The sequence below is a fragment of the Furipterus horrens genome, unplaced genomic scaffold (genome assembly GCF_987537825.1).
Source record: "Furipterus horrens unplaced genomic scaffold, mFurHor1.1.pri manual_scaffold_4, whole genome shotgun sequence".
Taxonomy (NCBI): Eukaryota; Metazoa; Chordata; class Mammalia; order Chiroptera; family Furipteridae; genus Furipterus; species Furipterus horrens.
The window spans coordinates 22,311,927-22,332,153 of record NW_028327174.1 but is presented as its reverse complement, the minus strand read 5'-3'; the positions used below and the strand labels follow the sequence as shown (position 1 = coordinate 22,332,153).

The following is a 20,227-nucleotide window of genomic DNA, read 5'->3' as shown; positions in this document are numbered from 1 at the left end:
CTACCATTACTATAAGGGAGAAAAATTTTCCCCCAGAATCAAATCATAAGAGGAATGAACAATACAATAGACAATATCTTCAAATACTGGTTTTAAAACAGGTGCCTACACAATCTTTATATAGCTTTTAATTCTTTCAATTCTTTCTATAAGTCAAGGGTATAAGACAAATGTGTTAAGTAAAGGTTATTTTGAGTGGTTGGGCAGAATGGGGGTTGGGCTGGGACTGAACTAATGAGGTCCATGTTTGTCACTTTCCAGTCATGTTGCATAATACCAGGACAGGACACAGAAGCTGTAAGATGGGATGGGAGAGCTTCAGCTAAGACTTCCCTTCTTGAACCACCTCCTCCTTCCCTGTTACCTTTGCCATCCTGCCCTGCCATGAACACACACACACACACACACACACACACACACATACACACACACACACACACACACTGTTGTCAGGATGCTAATGTGCAGTTTGCTAGACAATAGTCCCCTCTTTCTTGTCTCCTGATCTGGTCCTTTTCCCTCTTTCCTAACATGAAAAGGCCATGCATCATGTCATGGATCAGCCCTGTCAGGAAATTCATTTCTCAGCTCCAACATATACACCTGCTGGAGAAACCCTCCAGACCTTAATCTTGCATCTTCCACGTGTCTTCGCTTTAACTATATTCAGTGATGACTTGGTGGCTGCCTAAGGCGAACCTGCCCCATCTTCGTGAGTCCTTGAAATCCATTGCCTAGGAAAGTGCCTGGCACGCTACGTAAGTCGTCCATTAATGATGAATGAGTGGGTGAGTGGTGCGTGCAGGGATGGAGGAATTAGTCTGATAAGGGAAACAAGCAGAATATACTACAAAGGCCTCAGGGCTCAGAGGCCTGTTCTGCAGCCTGGGCCTCCCTAGGGAATACAGCACCTTAAGGCATTTGAGCAACAGAGAGTTGATGAAGAAAGGTTCCCATGAAAAGCAAACCTTTAAAACAGGACACTATGTCCTGATCGACAGGAAAGACAAGAGCTCCCCTCCCTCCCAGGGGCCTGGCTTCCTCTCACATTACACCCTTTGACCACCCCTAGGTAACTGTGACCCTCAGGGGCTCAAACTCATGACAAGATGCTGAGGAAAAGAGGATGTCTCTGCCTCTCCCCAGCAGCCCTTGCTTTCTAAGAGCCATGTTCTTGGCATGCTTCCGTTCACTAAGGTGGGGAGGAAGTCTTAAACCATAGAGGAGCTTTATGGTCACCCTGCAAACAGAATCCTTGTTCTGTCTACGTGTCACTCATGAGTGAAGTAAACCGGGGCCCCAATGCAACCAAGCTCTATTCTCCTCTTTCCACACCTGCACTGCCCTCCTCTGCCTCTGTCACATCATCCTGGGCATTGAAACCTCAGCTGTTCCTGGACCAGGGCTGCTGGGTGACTAAGGGCAGGACAAACCGAGTTCATGGAAAAGGGCAGTCAGAAAGGAGAGTGCCCTCAACTGTGCTTTCCACGGCACTTTGGGTGGGAACCTTGTAAACACAGCAGCAGCCCTAGGAAGGACCCCAAAGGAAGGGAGAATGCAGATCAGATTGAGAAAACAAGAAGTCTGTGCTGCTAGCAGAAGGCTTTCCTGTTCCTAAAAACTGACCCGTTCCCATGTAGGCCAGCAGGTGGCAACACCATCAGGGAATTCAAAACCAAAACTAAATTAAACTGGAAACTTTTTTTTTCCAGTTTTGTTTATGCAAATAGTTCATTCCCTGCAACATTCCTCCGGGAAAGGTCCCCCTTCCCCCTCCACAGTCAGTCGCTCCCTCCCCCTTCCCTCCTCTGCATGACCACTTTCTCCCTCTACATAAAGTGGATGAAGACGCTATCAGGAGAGTCCAGGATACAAAATCAGGACTTGAGAAATGTGAGTAAGGTTGATGGGGACCGAGGATGGAGGGAGAAACCAGAGGAGAGAATCCTGGGTGTGGGAGGCAACCCTGTCCCCAAGTTTATTCAGAGAGACTAGAACAGCCTCCGCCCCCGCCCCCCGCCATATCCCTTATCTATTCCAATGTGCACTCGCATGCACACACTCAAACACATAGCCCCCAATCCCTCCTCCTGAGGACAGAAGGAGACCTTAGACATATGAGGTGATGGCCACATCCCCTCTTCCTTCCAGCTCACAGCAGGCGAGCATTGAGATGGGGGGTCTCACTCTGCCCAGGAGAGGTGCCCTCTGTGCACCACTCTATACTCCGCAGGCAGTTTCTCCCAGACGCCTTTGCTGCGCCTTTTGGAGCCCTTTTAGAGAACCATGACTGGAAACCTTCACCCTCAATTAGCTGGTCCCAAGCCAACCTATTCCAGGAGTGGGAGGGGAGTGATAACACAGGGCAAGGGCAGGGGATGGAGAGAGAGGTGAAGGCAGTGTGACGACCTCTGGACTGGACACTGCCCTGGGGAGGAACACAGCGCAGCAGCTGCAGGGACCGGTCTCCCCACTCCACCCACACCTACCTGGAACATCTGTGAGGTCTAGAATGGGCAGAGAGGAAAATGCCCAACGGTATGGCCAACCCATCCCCCACCCCAGTCACTGCCCAAACAGCCCTCCAGACAAGACACCCTCTTTCTTTTTGGCAGGTGGCTTTTATACCTCCTGGTATCAGTCCTATTCTGCAAGGTGGGAGGCTCCGTCCCCACCCCTCAGGAGCTCTTTGGGGAGGTGACCTCTCCTCTGTACCCCAAGCCTTACCCCAACAACTTTGAGACAACCACTGTGATCACGGTCCCCACGGGATACAGGGTGAAGCTCGTCTTCTGGCACTTTGACCTGGAGCCTTCTGAAGGCTGTTTCTATGACTATGTCAAGGTAGGAGGTCAGGTCGGGAGGGCAGAGGGAGAGCTGGGCAGGGGGCTGGAACCTGAGGCCGTGTGCTCTAACCACCGTGGGTAGCACTCTCCATCCATGGCCACAGCCCCAGCACTGTAAGAACGGATGGCCGAGTGGAGTTCTGGGAGTCAGATGATGCCATGAACGGTGTCCACAGGTTTTAGAGGCCTTCAGTGAGAGGGGAGAAACACAGAGGAGGGAAGGTACAGTCCCCACTCTCAAGAAATTTACTATCTATAGTAGTCAGAAAAGTCTTTTCCATCTGTTTTCTTGCTGGGAGTGTGAGAAAGCACTGTGACTCAGTCTCCCTGCTTCCATGGAGAATATCAGTCACCATGACTGCCTGCCCTATCCGGAACACAGAAACACTGGGAAGAGAAATGTGTGTGGTAGTAGCTCAGGACATTGGGCTCAGTCCCCTCACCTCCCTAATAACCAAGGGTACCCTCCCAGTCCCATCTTTCAACATCCAGTAAAGATGAGACTCTAGGCCCAGAATTCATGTGGAACCTACTCACATCCAATAGACACCATTTCCAGAAGGTTTCAAGAGAATAACGTGAAAATGATACATCTTCGTCGTCCAGAGTCTGGAGAAGTTTGCAGTGCTGCGGGGAGGGGTCTTGGTGGCAGGGAAGGTAAAGAATGGAGTTGAGCCAAGGACAACTGCTTTGGATGGGTTAACGAAGCAAGAAATAAGGGAAGCAGGGTGATGCTTGCCAATGCCAAGGCTGGCAGGGCCCAGAGGCTCACATTCAGCTACGTGTATCAGGAGCAGAGGCGGATTAACGTCGGTTGAGGCCCCGGGCACAGAAGAAAATATTGGGCCCCTTAAAAAAGAGAGACAGGAGAAATAAAAATACATGTTAACCATATTTTATGCAGCATAGTAATGAAACCAAACTTGGTGTCATTAGAAAAAAGTGTAAAGTTGGGGTTTTGCGGGGTCCTTCAGAAGTTGGGGCCCAGGGCGCCCACCAGGTGCGCCCGCCATTAAATCCGCCTCTGAGTCAGAAGACATGGCTGGATGTGAATGGTTTGAATAAGGTGAGGTGGAATAACAAGATAGAAATTAGGGCAGATGAGTCCAGGCTCTAGGAATGATGGAAAGATAAAGGCTGGGCGGAGACAATCAGGATTCCAGTGGAAGACAGGCATGGGATGCAGTGGGAATGAAGAGAAGTCTGAAACATGCTGGGGGAACATAAACTGGGAATGGGCACAGGAAGACATGAAAAGAGTTAGCCAGTGGGAGACTCAGATAGACAGATGAAAGTCACCCGGGGAATTTGGCAAAAGCTAGAGCCCAGCAGGTAGAGACCAGCTGGGGGCTATTGCAGAAGTAGGTCATGATTCACTCTTTGGGGTGAGAGAAGGAGGACCTCCACTGACCTTCCACATGGCACAGGTCTCAACAGCCCTTCCTCCTACTCCTTGTCCTTCCTGCACCAGATTTCTGCTGATAAGAAAACCCTGGGAAGGTTCTGTGGGCAGCTGGGTTCTCCACTGGGCAATCCCCCAGGAAAGAAGGAATTTATATCCGAAGGAAACAAGATGCTGCTGACCTTCCACACAGACTTCTCCAATGAGGAGAATGGCACCATCATGTTCTATAAGGGCTTCCTGGCCTACTACCAAGCTGTGGGTGAGTGGTCCCTCGGTGCCCTTTTCTGGACCTCAGTCATATTGAATGGGGACTGGAAAAAGGGAATCTTGAATCGAAAGAAGCAGAATGCCTGGCCTTCCTTATTTTTCACCTCAAGAGAGCTTTTTCCAGAAGAGGCAGGCCAACATGGGTTCTGTCCCTAGTGGTAGTTCCCAGAAAGCATTAGAAAGGCCTGGAGGTCCAGGTGGTCAGGAGCTGACTTGGTCTTGTGGCCTCTGGTGAGTGACCACTCTGAGACCAACACCACCACAGAAGTCCCCTGGCAGGAATTTAATCCTTCCTTCCGGAATCTCTTCCAGACCTTGATGAATGTGCTTCCCAGAGAAACACAGTTGAGGAGAATCCCCAGCCCCCGTGCCAACACCTCTGTCACAACTACGTTGGTGGCTACTTCTGTTCCTGCCGTCCAGGCTATGAGCTTCAGAAGGACGGATATTCCTGCCAGGGTGAGGTTGAGTGGTGAGGGAGGGAGGCAGAGGCTGAACAAGGGCTCTCTGGGCCAGCTGGAGAATCTCCTGGTGACCCCCTCCCGGCTCTGTTCTCACAGTCGAGTGCAGCAGCGAGCTGTACACAGAGCCATCAGGCTATGTGTCCAGCCTGGAGTACCCCCAGCCCTACCCCCCTGACCTGCGCTGCAACTACAGCATCCAGGTTGAGCGGGGCTACACCATCCACCTCAAGTTCCTAGAGCCTTTTGAAATCGATGACCACCAGCAAGTACACTGCCCCTATGATCAGCTACAGGTACAGCCATCCCACCCCCAGAGAGACCCCTCCCTCTCTTTCCCGTTCCCACTTGGTTCTTCTCATCCTCTGGCCAATTGGGACAAGAATGTCCAACATCACACATGGGCTGGGCAAGCTCCTACACAACTGGAAGTGGGTCCTGGGGATCCCTTTTCCCCTCCAAGTGAAAACATACACAAAGCAAGATTACCACCACCATAACCCTGGCCCTGTGGGAAAATGTCTGCATTGGAGAGATGACCCTCCATCCTCCCCCACCAGATCTATACCCATGGAAGGAACATTGGCGAGTTCTGTGGGAAGCAAAGACCCGCTGACCTTGACACCAGCAGCAATTCGGTGGATCTGCTGTTCTTCACAGATGAGTCAGGGGACAGTCGAGGCTGGAAGCTGCACTATACCACTTCAAGTAAGGTTGCCTGGGGGCCTGCCTCCCTCACTGGCCCGCAATAGGGCAGGATCAGGTAGGGAGATAGAAGGCAAGTGGCTCTGAAATAAACATGTCCTCTGATCTCCACCACAGTCATCAAGTGCCCCCAGCCCAAAACCCTAGATGAGTTCACCATCATCCAGAACCTGCAGTCTCAATACCAGTTTCGTGACTACTTCATTGCCACCTGCAAACAAGGCTACCAGCTGGTGGAGGTAAGAGCCCAGGGCTAAGGGAGAGAGCTGGCCCAGCATTCCAGGAGCAATTCAGATGGATAAACCCACAGCAGATTTAGGCCCAATCCCAGGTGGGATCACAGATAATTAGAGCTGGAAGGGTCACCTGGTCTACCAGTTCTCAAACTTGACTGCACATTGGAAACTCTTAGAGTTTAAGAAATATTGATGTCTGTGTCCCCTGCTAGAGACTGATTCCATTAATCTGAAGTGCAGACTGGGCATCAGGATTACCTAAAACTACCCAGGTGGCTTTAATATACAACCAAGTTCAAGAACTACTGACCCAGTCTAATAAACTCACTGTAGAATTAGGAATTGAAAAGGCAGGAGTGAAAGTGGAGTGGAAGTGGACTCGCTTGACATCACAATGATTTTATACATCAGAGACCTGGACCAAATCTCCTCCCTCTTGCTCCAGGGCTCTTTTATGCACATTGGTGCTCTCACCCTGGTCCCACCATCCTGTCCTTTACAGACTCAAGGAAGGTTGTGGTTTTATCCACTGGCCAACCTCATAAAGGCTGGTAAACTAAAGTGCTATTTTGAAAAACAAAAAATTGAAGTTAACCCTGGCCAGGGACCTGGGACTAGAGATCCCATCTTTGTTCAATAGATCCACTTGGAGTGCCTAATCAGAATCAGAGAAGCAACTTTTGGTAGGTCCTTAAGTAGCAGTTAATTCATTCAACAAATACGTCAAGTGTTTACTGAGTATCAGGCAGTGTTCTAGATGCCAGAGGACAGTAAAAAGAAGCACACATCTTCACACAGCCTTCATGAAGCTTACCTTTGACTGTTGCATCAAACTAAGTTAGCCAGATAAATTGCTCTTTACTGCAGAATGCCTCCAGCTATGTCGTGAGGAGTGGGTGTCCTGGGCCCAGAAGACTGGACATACTCTTTGCTCTGGTTACAACCTTCCCTCTCCTTTGCTATGTCCACCCTAACCTTGGCATTTATATCATTCACATCACAGAATTTAAAGCAAGCCACACAGTATATTTCATATTATTAATATTTCACTCAGACATCCTAGTTCTCACACACATTCTCTTGTGAACTTTCCCAGGGCTAATGCTCTAGGATGGTTGTTGGTGTTAATAAAATGCACTTACATTGTCCAAATGCTTTTCATTTCCGAGGGTGCCATTTTCCTGCATCATCCCTGCTATCTGCTCACCTGCAACAGCACTTAACACGTCAGCATTGTAGGCACCCAGGAAAGTGACTGGGATGCACAAGTATTTTAGGAAAGGCCCTGACCCTTAAGAAAACTCCAGTCTAGGACTGAATAAGTGATGCAGGGAACTCCACAGGGAAAAATCTTCTGATTCAATGCAGAAAACACAGAACAAGGCTTGTTATTGTCTTAATTTAAAATTGCAGGGGTCAAAACGAATTTAAAATTGAGAGAAGTGTTGGGGGCTGGATGGAAAAGATGAAGGGATTAAGGAGTACAAGTTGGTGATTATAACAGAGTCACAGGGATGTATACTACGCAGGGAATATGGTCAATAATATTGTAATAACTATGCAGGGTGCCAGATGGGTTCTTGAATTATCAGGGGGATCACTTTATAAATTATATCATTGTTTAAGCACTATGCTATACACCTGAAACTAATATAAAATAATATTAAATATTAACTATAATAGAAAAAAATTTAAATGAAGTGAATAAATAAATAAAATTGTAGGGTTCAACTAGACCTCAGCAAAAAAAACAGGCAAGAGTCTAGAGAGAGGATTATTGGGTCTGACAATTAGGCCTGACTCTGTCTTTCTCCTGTGCAACTCAGAGTTCCCATGTATAACTCTGGTCTGAGAGGACTGGCAAGGGAGGAGGACAAAAGAGCCACATATACAGGGGTGCTGAGGTCTCATGGATTGAGAGCTGTCTTTGCACTCCTGGCTGTGTGGGAAAGAGCAGGAAGGGAGATGCAGTGCCTCCTTGTACTAATGGCATCTCTACCTCTGCTCAAACAGGACAACCAGGTACTGCTCTCCTTCACAGCTGTCTGCCAGGATGATGGCACATGGCATCGCGCCATGCCCAGGTGCAAGAGTAAGTTACAACTCAGGATGTATCTGCCCCTAGGGACCTCCCACCCCCCAGCCTTAGGGACCTAGGCTGAAAGGGGAAGAGGGGGAGTCTAGAAGTAAGCCTCTCCCCAAAAGACCCTCCCCTTGACTTGTTCTTTGAATTCTATGACTCATTGCAAGAACCAGGTAGCCCTCATCTCAGCAGGATTGATGGTCTCTACCCAGAACGGAATTTCAGTCCATCCAGTGCCCACCCATCACAAGTGTCCCCCACTGACCATATTTCTCTTAAGGTTCTCAGCCTGTTCTGTGGGTAGGCAACTCACATTCCTTCCACTGAAGTTCCCACCATCATTGTCAACTCTCACATGGCCCTGTGTTCTCTCCCAGTCAAGGACTGTGGGCAGCCCCGAAGCCTACGTAACGGGAATTTCAATTATACCACCACAAAGGGAGTGAACACCTACCAGGCCCGTATCCAGTACTACTGCCATGAGCCGTATTACAAGATGAAGACCAGAGATGGTAGCAGTGAGTCTGAGCAAGGTAGGGACCCACGCAAATGGCAGTTTTTCCCCTTCTGTCTTCTCAAGACATCTGAGATTCTTTTAATAGAATCCCTAAGGAATACATATCAAGGTATCTTCCCAAGACACTGGCTTCAGGGACCTAAAGTACAGTGCCAAGAGGAGCCTAGCAGGCTTAAAGAAGGAAGCACCTGAGTGATAAGGAAAGACTAAAATCTCATTAATAGCTCCCTCTCACCACTACCACCTCCATCACCATCACCACCACTGCAGTCACCACTACCACCACCATCATCATCACCCCTCATCACCCTTGCCACCCTCTATATTAACACCACCCCACCCTCACCTCTACTACCATCATCACCATCACCACCCCACCATCAGCTCTACCACCATCACCACCACTGCAATCACCGCCACCCTTACCACCCTCTTCAACTAACATCACCCCCCTGCTGCCGCCACCCCCCACTCCCCACCACACACCCCTATCACCATCATCATCCCCACCACCACCACCACCATTATCACAACCATCACCACCATAAACACCAATACCACTACCACCACACTATCACTACAATCATCACTACCAACACCACACCATCACCACCATTACTACCATCACCAACACGACCACTACAGCGGTATCAGTGGGACTTCTCCCAACATTCTCCCCACATACCCCCTCAGGCTGCTATGTTGTGACATCTTGCATTTAATTTTACTAAATGACTCTCAACTTCATCTGTGGATATCTTTAAATTTTTCTTTAAATAAAAGAAATCATATACTTTCTGGTTTGAAATATGCAAAAAAAGGAAAAAAGTCTTATATATGGGCTATATATGGTATTATTTAAAAGCTAGGTTTTGAAGTTGGGCAACTCTTACTTTGCATCTTGGTTCTGGAACATAGAAGTTATGTGACCATGTATAAATTATTTAAGATTAGTTTCCTCATCTATAAAAGGAGGGTAATAATGCATACCTGCAAGTGTCACCGTGGCACTTAAATAAGATTGTTCAGATAAAGTGTTTAGCCACAAGCATGGCACATTGTCAACAATCAGAAATATAGCTACCATTGTTATCTACAATCCCACTACCAAGATATCAAGTCATTGATAAGATTTTGATATGCTCATCCCAGTTTCTCTGTATTTCATAAGTAGGGATCACATCAAACATACAGTTAAGTATTCTAGTATTTTCACGTAACACTAAAACAAATATATATATATAGAAAGCCTCTTTATATATTTTTAAAATATGTTTTATTTATTATGCTGTTACATTTGTCCCAATTACTTTTCCTTCTGCTCCCCTCCACCCGGTGGCCCCCCTCCCTCCGGCTGTCCCCCCCTTTTAGTCCATGTCCATTGGTTGTGCATATAGTTCTTCTCAACCTCTTCCTGTCTACTCCACTCCCTTGTACTATGCTTCTTAATTCCTGTACCATCTCCCTCCCTTTCCGCCTTCCCCATCCCTGCTGACCTCCCCTCAATATGTTCCCCATACCTAGAGTTCTTTTCCCACTCTTGTTGCCTAGTTTGCTTTTGTTTCGATTCCCTAGCTTCTGTTGTTGGTTGTTGTGATGCAGTTTTCATTTTAATGTTCATAGTTTTGATCCTCCTTCTTCTAAACAAGGCCCTTTAACATCTCATATAACAGTGATTTGGATCTGATGAACTCCTTCAGTTTTACTTTGCCCTGGAAGCACTTTCTCTGCCCTTCTATTCTGAATGACAGCTTCGCTGGATAGAGTATTCGTGGCTGTAGGTTTTGGATTTTCATTACTTTGAATATTTCTTGCCAGTCCCTTTTTGCCTGCAGGGTCTCCTTTGAGAAATCAGCTGATAGTCTAATTGGGACCTCTTTGTACATGATTCTTTTCTTCTCTCTTGCTGCTTTTAAGATTCTCTCTTTATCTTTAATTTTTGACAATTTGATTATAATGTGTCTTGGTGTGGTTCTCCCTGGGTCCAGTTTTTCTGGAACTCTCTGTGCTTCCTGTACCTGTAAGTCTATTTCCTTCCCCAAGTTTGAAGTTCTGCTTCATTATTTTTTCACATAATTTTTCAATTTCTAGTTCTTCTTCGCCCTCTGGCAATCCTATAATCTGGATGTTTGGTCTCTTATAGCTGTCCCAGAGGTTTCTGATCTTCTCCTCACTTTCCTTACTTTTTGCTTCCTCTTTCTGCACTGGTTGTCTGTTTGTTCCTTCCCTATGTTCCGGTTTGTTGACTTGATCTTTAGATTTTATTTCCTCACCACTTGTCTCATAAGTGTTTTCGTTCATTTCAATATGAGTAGCTTTCGTTCCTTCCCTGTCTTGTTCCACATCTTTTGTTAATTCTGTAAGCCACCTCATAACTATAGCTCTGAACTGAGCCTCAGAAAGGTTTTCTATTTGTTCCTCTGTCAGGTCTTGCATCTGCTGCCTGGTGAGCTGCGTGCGTCACTGGGATTTCTATCATTGTCTGCTTCATTCTAACAGATTTGTGTTTAGCTTTGCTTCCTGGGCAGGCTATAGGGGGTGGAGCCCCATGCACTCGTCACTGTCTGGTGACCAGCAGCAATCAGCAAACTGTGACCTGCAGCGATCGGGACCTTTTTCGCCACACTGTGGCGCTTTGTGTGAGAGCAGGGGTCCAAGATGGATTCCTGCCATTATTCTCCTCTGAGAGACCGGGATCCGTCCCCCTGCCCTCTGGGCCTCTCCATCCAAGGCAATGGGGGGTCGGCCCTCTCCAGCGTTGGGATCGCGAGCTGCCGGGACTCGACTGCGGCCAGGCTTGCTCCTCTGGCTTTTCTCTCAGTCCCGCCGTTATCCCCACTGCTACCACAGACAGCACCATGTTTTCTCGCTCCTCCTACCCGTCCGGATGAGCACTGCTGGTTTATAACTTTATATGTTGGGCTTCCATGTAGTTTTATTCTCTGGAATTTCTAGTTATCTTTTGTTTTGAGGTAGCTATATTCCTTCTTAGTTGTAGAGGGAGACCGAGCGTGTTAGTCTAAGCCTCCATCTTGGCCGGAAGTCACTCTTTACATTTTTTTTTTTATAGTAAACTTTATTTCCATTGATATTTCCTTTAACATAATTTCAAAGTAGGTCTGTGCTCTAATATGGGCAAAAGAATAGATATCCCAAATCTCATAAGATTTTTTTTTTTATAATGTTCCTATGTAGGGTGTGAGGGGTTTCATGGCCCCCAATGTTGACACCTAACATTTCACCCTTTGAGACTTTCTGTAAAAATACATAAAGAAGAAATAACATCAACATATAAGAATCAAATTATACGAGGGTATTATAACAATAAACTCTTATGTTATACGCTACCCATCTCTTTAGGGTTGTAATAATAATGACGGATATTTTTCTCTGGAAAGTTCAGTTTGTTTTTTAAGTAAAATGTCAGCATATGTGAAAATGCTGCACTTATTTCTCTTAATATACTAAAAGTAGTGGAAGTTTTAAAATTCTTCAAGAGTCCAAGCTGGAACATGACTATGACTGATGGGGTCTATTGAACACACTAATTCCAAGTTTGGCAACCATCAGCAAACTGGCACCAGCAATTAAGCCTGCAGGCATAAACTTTCCAGAGTGGTAGAATCTCATGCCCATAATGCCAGCCAAGGTTCCAGATGTAGCTAGGAAAACCCAAATGTTCCTTGGATCCTGAGAGAGCTGATAAGCACCCAGGCCTGCTAAGCCACCAAAGAGGAGCCCAGCAGCCAGCGATGGGACGCTACCTGCTTTTGCATAGCCAATGATCCCACCAGAAGCAACCAGTGCTGCATAGCCAAAGCCAATTCAATGTAAAGGCACTAGTGGGTCAGAGTCCTTCGGCATTGTTCTCCTTCACTCAGTCTAGACAGGAGACTACACCCGGGCCTGCGCCACCGTGCCGCTTCCCTGCAGGCGAGCTCCGATCGAAGAGGGTCTTTACATTTTTGATACTCCACCCTTATATATGTGAACCTTTCCCTTGACCCTTGTCCATGCTGGTTCTGATTCTCCTCTGCCCCTGCCCAACACATTCAGTGCTCATTGACCTCCACAACCCGGTTTCCCTACCCACCACTTCCCAACCTGATCATAGCCCCTTCGCCCCTCAGGAATGTATACCTGCACAGCACAGGGCATTTGGAAGAATGAACAGGAAGGAGAGAAGATTCCTCGGTGTCTTCCAGGTGAGTGGAAACCCCCCAGAGCCATCCTTGGTGACCTTTGTAACCCTGTAGAGCACCAGAAAAAGCATGCACGGAGAATGGAGGCAAAGCGATTGGGGAAACACTCCAGTTTAAAGTTGAAAATAGACATGAGGAGTAAGGGAAAAAAAGAGATGTCCCAGGAGAAAGAGAGAGAGAGAGAGATGCAGAGAACTGGATGTGGTCCTGACATTCCAATATTTTCACTGAGCAGACAGGAAATCAAGGAATAAAAACAACAACTAAAAAAAAAAAAAAAAACAGGAAGAAATAAAGAACAAGGAGAACAGGCAATAAACCAGAGATGGAGCTCTTAGAATGGGAGGAGAAAGAGAAAGGGGCCCAGAGGCAGTAAAAGGGGATGAAAGGGAAACTGACTGACCACAGGAGGGAAAAGGGGTGGACCTGGAACTGACTTGTCCTTGCCTTCGCTGTCTCTCCTCTCCAGTGTGTGGGAAACCCATCAAACCTGTGGTAGAGAAGCAGCGCATCATTGGAGGGAAAAATGCCGAGTTGGGCAATTTCCCCTGGCAGGTGTTCACCAACATCCATGGGAGAGGGGGTGGAGCCCTGCTGGGTGACCGCTGGATACTCACAGCTGCCCACACCCTCTACCCCAAAGACCACAACTCACAAACCAATGCCAGCATAGATGTGTTCCTGGGTGATGTAAATGTGGATGATATCATGAAACTAGGAAACCATCCTGTCCGCAGGGTCAGCATCCACCCAGACTACCGCAAGGATGAGGCCCACAATTTTGAGGGAGACATTGCCCTCCTGGAACTGGAAAATAGAGTCACCTTGGGCCCCAACCTCCTCCCCATCTGCCTGCCTGACAATGAGACCTTCTATGATAGGGGTCTCATGGGCTATGTCAGTGGCTTTGGGATAACAGAGGATAAGCTTGCTGACCATCTCAGGTATGTCCGTCTGCCTGTAGCTAGGCGAGAGGCATGTGAGAGTTGGCTCCGGAGTCAAAAGAGTAAAGATGTGTTCTCTGAAAACATGTTCTGTGCTGGGCACCCGACTCTAAAGCAGGATGCCTGTCAGGGGGATAGTGGAGGGGTCTTTGCAGTGAGGGATAAGAACAATGACCGCTGGCTGGCCACGGGCATAGTGTCCTGGGGCATTGGGTGTAGCCAGGGGTATGGCTTCTACACCAAATTACTCAACTACGTGGACTGGATCAAGAAAGAAATGGAGGAGGAGGGCTGAGCCCACAGTTCACTAGGTCAGAATCCAGAGATCAGTGTGTAAAAAATTATCTGACTAGCTGTTGATAACCACTGAGAATCCATATTAAAATCACTGATGCAGAAAAACATTGTGTGAAATAAATTCTCTTCTATAATTCCATCCACGTTCTTCATCTGAAACAACCTAAAGGTCACCTTTCTTTTCTCCAAGGATTGCAAAAGGTTTATTCCAGACTGTCCTCTTCCACTTTTATACCATTGGATAATTGTATAAAGCTCTTTCCAAATAAAGTTTTGAGAAATTCCAGTGTGTAAAATGAGTTAAACATAATATAATTAATCAATATAAAAATATCTAGTAAGGTCATATTTAAAATATTTTACATAGGAAGGCAATGAGAACAATTAAGTTATGCACATGTTTACAATTACGGTTGTAGATCATATATTTCTGTGTTTTGTTTTGATGCTACAACATGAAGAAAATCCTGATTTTCCCACATACGTAGTTGCAAATATAACAGCTTTTTTAACAGCTTGCCTTCCAATTACTATACATTTCTTAAGAGAGGAGTGGTGTAAAATTTTTATTTCCAAGTTGAATCATTAACAATATTTCTAAATAACTTAAGTTCCTTAAGATACATTTAAAGGTCAGAGAAGGACCCAAAACTCAGACTAGAAAATTTTAAGTGTTAACAGAACATTATCATGACATTATTTCAAAACTGACTCTTCTTTGATTTGTCTGAATAACTTTACAAGAGCTGACACACACAGGCCTGAATTTAAGAAGACCAGTGCAGCATTAAAACCTTCCCTAGTAATGATGAGTTTTTAAGTCTAAATGCAGGTCCACAATCCCTCAGGACCAAGTGCCTTTCAATATTCAAAATTTTGCAGATTTCAGAAATGTAATTTGTTATTTATATTATGTATTGTCCCCAGCAGGGCCTAGGGCAGTATTCTATAATAAAACAGATATATAATTCTTCTGAAAAACATTTGAATATTCACATGTATGAGATAAAAACTCTAAATTGCAATCATCAGTTCAGGCCAGGTTTTGCCCCTAAATAAATTTTCATGCCAAACTTATTGAAACACTTCTAGTTTTAAAGAGCACTCTATATTTCAGGATTGTGGATTTCAGAGGTGTGGATTTGCATTAGTAGAAATGACAGGAAAACCTTTTATATATTCTGCTCAAAAGCATACACAAGTAGTATGCAATACATTGGAGAGCCATATGTCAGTTGCAGTTTTTTTAAGAAGTTAAAAATGTTTTCAGAACTGAAGAACCTCCAGGATTCTAATGGATGTGGGAGTGGAGTGGGTGGAGGAGATACAGGTGGTAAAAACAAAAGCTAAAACTAAAAAAATTGAACTATATTATGTCTAAGGTTCCTGGAAAATTTAAGATTCTAAAACCTTTGTCTTTATTGTGATCATCAAAGGTGACCCAGGAGAGTCTAATCAATGCTCTGATCCCACTCCCCTCCCCCCAAATCATGTGCATCTTACCCTTCAAGTGCCCTGGAATAGAAAAATAAGGACAAAACCAATGCCCTGTGAATAGACAATTAACAGAAAAGAAACACAAGTTGCTTTGGGGAGCATAAGGAAAACATTAAAATTAAGACACCACCTCCTTACTTATATATAAGTTTGCCAAGATAATACACTATGTTGGTGAAGAACGAGACAGCAGAGTCACTCATGCTGTTACAAAATGGGGGTCTCCAAAAGTCCCCAGAGTCTGTGAGTTGGGGGATGGGGAAAGGGAACAGCTTTTAAGATGCCTTCACTTGCCTCTGGCTAGTGGCTAGTGTCTTTGTTACGCAAATGGCTTTGGTTCTTCCAAGGCCCCAAGAAGATGGTAGGGGTTTTGGACCATAGAATAGTACAGAAAGAGCACACAGAGCCTGTGCAAGGTTCTGTGAATGGTCAGAACTGGTTACCATGCCCACTGCATCACAGGACGCAGTCAGGGATTTAAAAACAAGCAGCAGACATTTTAGGAGGAGAACACCACGTGGCTTTGAAAGGAAAGGGAGAACTCCATTCGGTTTACAAGGAGGCTGGAAACTCCACGTGGTTCTGCATTAAAAGCTGGAGGGCGGCACAACACAGGCAAAAACTCCCCAATCAGGATCCAGTGATTGGGAGCTGCCGGTAAAGCTAAACTGTGTCTGGGAAATAGGAAGACTGTATCTCTGACTTTTCTAAAACTAGCCTGGTTTTGTAGGGGGAGGCAGAACTATGTGTTTATGGGTGTTTTAAAGAAATAAGGCTTAACCGCAAAACTCTGCAAATAATCTAAATCTATATAACCATTAAATAAACAATTCCTTTTCTTTTCACCAAACTCTGGTATTGAGAGTTATGCTTCTGGCGGCAGGCAATCGAGCCCCTAATAACTGAACAGCCCGTGGGTTCTGTTACAATGCAATGCTTTTTGGAATGCAAATTGGTACAAACTCAATAGAGAGCAATTTGACAACATGTAATCAAAATTACAAATGCACTTGTTTTTGACCCAGCAATTACACTTCTTGGAATTTTTCCTACAGATATTCTCACATATGAGATATGTACAAGGATAGTCATCGTAGCATTGTTTACAATAGCAAAGTATTAGAATCCTGAATTCTGAAAGGTCTGGTACCAAAGTTTCAAGTAAATTATAGAATATCCAAATAATGGAATACAATGCAGCCAGTCAATCTCTAAGAGAAATAAATTTAAAAATAAGAAGCAGAACAGTGTGTATTACATATTGTCATTTGTATAAAAAAAGAGGAATAGGTATATATTGCTTTTATATGTGTAAAATATCACTAGAAGGATATACAAGAAATGGGGGTGGTCTCTGGGAGAGGACAAGAGTGAGTAGAAAGGTTATCACTATATATTTTTTTGATCTTTCCATGTTTGAGCCATGTAGATGTTTTATCTATTCAAAAATAAATAGTACCTGATCCTATCAGCCAGACTGGAAATATATTAAAATATTTTTAATTTAAAAATGTTTAAAGGAGTAGCCTCATTGAGGTTGATATTTAACAAAGATTGGAGGAATTTAGGTATTCAGAGATCTAAGGAAAAAGCATTCCAGGAAGTAGGAACAGCCATTGCAAAGGCCCTGAGGAAAGAACCTGCTTGATTCATTCCAAAATTGCAAAGAAAGTCAATGCAAGTAATATAAAAGGCTCATATTATTGTCTTATTGAAGTAAGATTATGCATAAAAAAGGGAATAAAGGGGACCAATTAGGAGGCAATTATGGTAACCCAGGCAAGAAATAATGGTAGCTCAGACCAGGTAGCAGTGTTACTGCTGCCTGCTACCACCTTCTAGGCAAAATTCCAGAGGCAAAGTTTGGTGATAAAGGAAAGGAGTCTTTATTCAAAAGTTTCACAATTTTGGAATAACAACTTCCCACAAGCATTAGCCACTTAAGTCTATCAATTCAGGCTAAACTCTTTGACACTTGAGTTCTCCTATCATTCCCGCTGTTTGAGATACAAGAGCTACACAATTTTGGAAGAATGGCAGCTTGTCCCCTCTAGGACACCAAAAGAATAACCCCGCCACTCCCTGCCTGCCTGCCTCGATTGATCCTAGGCTGCACCCAGATTTCCTTCCCATCCAAAATACCATCCATTGGGAAATGCAGGCAGTGGCAGCATGATCACCCAGATGTCTTCAAGGAAGAGAGCCAGCCAGCCAGAGCCCAAGAGCCCTTCTTTTATTTGACATTTTCTAGCCCATAATTCCATGCACTCTGGAGTCATTCAGCTTCTCAGCCAATCCCATCCTAGACTGTCACCATTGCCTCAGCAAACTCTTCCTACGGCCCCTTCTTATTCCTTCCCAGTGATCTGATCAGACCTCTCTCTCAGTAGCCGTGTAGGTGATGTAAAGTGGCCATATTACAGATTAAATTTGAAGGAAGAGTAAAAAAATTTCCAGATGGAGTAAATATGGTAGGGACAGGGAAGAGAAAAAGTGAGAAATCAACTAGATACAATTACAAGAGGGTACAGATCTGATGAAAAACGAGGAGTTCCATTTTGGCATGATGAGTTCCATCTGCTTATTAGATTAGGACCAAGATAGAGTACCAGGGATCAGTTTTACCCTCCCTCTTGATACAAACAAACAACAAAAGCATCAAATACATGACACAACAATTTTAAAGACATGGGATTTCAGGTAACAAAAGACAATAATCACTGAGAGACCAGCCCTATCATTGCCCCAGCTTACTCCTTTGAGAGGGTTTCCAAGCTGAAGTGCTGAAAGGAGAAACCCAAATAGAGCTCAGTTGATTCTCTAAATTGAGGAGATAGAGCCAAAATTGCAGGGACACCAAGGTCGCTTGAGCTCACAGGACTGAGTATCAGTGAGGAGAATGCCACAACTAGAGAACACCAGAGATCTGCAGAAGATTCCTACAAGTATTCACCCAAGTGCAAGAAATTACTCAAAGGTGGAGAAAAGAAGTCGCATGAGAAGATTAGAGTGAATAGTCCTCAGCAATCATCAGGGATAGGGGCAGTACCTGATCATATCAGCCAGACTGGAAAACCTCAAATTTCATGAAGCATTGGGTAAAGACATGCAGAAGGGTCTTGCCTCAGTGGTAGGGAATAATTTGCCCCATATTAAATGCTGCTCTGGTCCTATCTAACAATCAAAGCAAAACCCAAAAGGATCAAATTGTTTCCAAGGAACTGAGTCCTAGAACAACACTCAGGAATATTTATAGAATTACAAAAATATCCAGCACCCAACAAGATAAGATTTATAAAGCCTAGCAGCCAATCAAAGAATATGAAGCACACAAAGAAGAAGAAAAATATAATCCATAATGGGGAGAAAAATCTATCAAAACCCATCCAACATAGATGTAAGAATTAACAGACTGGGTCATTAAAACAATTATTATAACTGTATTCCATGTGTTCAAAAGCTGAATAAATGTCTATTAGACTTCAAATGAGAAATGCTAAAGAGGTTGTTTGATGCATAAACTTGGAGTTGAGGGAAGAGGTCTGAACTAAAAATGTAAATTTAATAGTTGTTAGTAGGTAAATCAATGAATGTTTAAAGTCACAAACTTAAATGAGACCACAAGGGAGTGAAGCTGAATAGAAAAAAAGACCAAGGCCCATGCCCTGACACATGCCAGTATTAAGTCTAGAAGGAGAGAAAAAAAATCAACAGAGGAGTTTCAGAAATATTGACTGTTATAAAATGAATGTTTGAGTCCCATCAAAATTTATATGTTGACAACCTAACTCCTAACAAAAGGGTACTTGGAGGTGGAGCCTTTGGGAAGTATTCAGGTTTTGATGTGGGCAGGGCCCTCATGATGAGATCAGTGCACTTGTAAGAAGAGGAAAATCTCTCTCCACATACAAGCACCAAGGAAAGGCTGTGTGAACAGTGAGATGGCTGTCTGCAAGCCAGGAAGAGGGACCCCACAGAGAATCAAATCTTTCAGCACCTTAGATCCTAGAAGTCTCAGCTTCCTCAACTGTGATAAATACATGTCTGTTGTTTAAGCAACCCAGTCTATGGTATTTCATTATAACAGTCTGAGCTGACTAAGACAGTGACCACTTAGGTAGGAGGAAAACCTGGAGAGTTTAGAATTTCAGAAGCCTAAGAAAGAAATTGAATCAAGGTAAAGGGGTGTTCAATTGATCATCTTGGCAAATGTTGCTTATACGCCAAATGAAGACTGAGGATCACTCTTTAGACAAAGCAAATGTCAAAGTCATTGGTGATCAAGAAAAGCACAGTTTAGTGGAATGGTGGGGGCAGAGCCTGACTAGAGCGGGAGAGAGAGTGGAAGAAGAGAAACTGAAGACAGAGTGTAATCAACTATTTTAAGGAATATGTTGCAAAAGAGAACAAAGAAATGGGGCAAGCTGTTGGAGAAACTGGAGTCAAGAGAAAAAACTTTTAAGACTAGAAAAATATGCTGATGAGAATTATATAACAGAGAGGAAAAATAATGGTGGTGGGTTGAAGTCAGGGAGATGGAACCCACTTGTAAACTTGGGTAAGTTATTTATGGTAACAGGCAAGCAGGCTGAGTATAAAATGCTGGTATTTCAGTAAGTGTGGTGGTATAAATATATAGAAATTCTGTTCTAATTCCTATCTGTTTCAGTAAAATAGAAAATAAGGTCATTACCTAAGAGTGTGGATGGAGAAGGATTTGGGGGTTTGAGGAGAGAAAAGAAGGAGTTAAATAGTCATCAAGGAAAG

At 44.6% G+C, this 20,227-nt stretch overlaps 1 protein-coding gene and 1 pseudogene across 2 annotated transcripts; one reads left to right on the top strand and one right to left on the bottom strand.

The window, feature by feature from the left end:
• Positions 1-1,769: 1,769 nt before the first annotated feature.
• C1R (complement C1r) lies at positions 1,770-14,249 on the top strand. 2 transcript variants are annotated; one of them, XM_090272799.1, is made up of 11 exons: positions 1,770-1,893; positions 2,616-2,844; positions 4,318-4,510; positions 4,831-4,977; positions 5,079-5,275; positions 5,540-5,687; positions 5,802-5,923; positions 7,934-8,012; positions 8,381-8,536; positions 12,651-12,725; positions 13,192-14,249. In XM_090272799.1, coding segments are annotated over exons 1-11 (2,118 nt in total). In that variant the 5' UTR covers positions 1,770-1,891; the 3' UTR covers positions 13,962-14,249. The 2 variants fall into 2 exon arrangements, with proteins under 2 accessions (XP_090128925.1, XP_090128926.1); XM_090272800.1 differs by lacking the exon at positions 1,770-1,893 and adding an exon at positions 2,462-2,538.
• Positions 11,709-12,466, bottom strand: LOC150011299 (transmembrane protein 14C pseudogene; annotated as a pseudogene).
• Positions 14,250-20,227: the final 5,978 nt, after the last annotated feature.

Coding starts and splice junctions, on each gene's coding strand:
- C1R (XM_090272800.1), top strand. CDS start 2,513: ATGGGCAGAGAGGAAAATGCCCAACG. Junction 2,539..2,615: donor AGAGAGGAAAATGCCCAACG/GTATGGCCAACC, acceptor TCTTTTTGGCAG/GTGGCTTTTATACCTCCTGG. Junction 5,276..5,539: donor GCCCCTATGATCAGCTACAG/GTACAGCCATCC, acceptor CTCCCCCACCAG/ATCTATACCCATGGAAGGAA.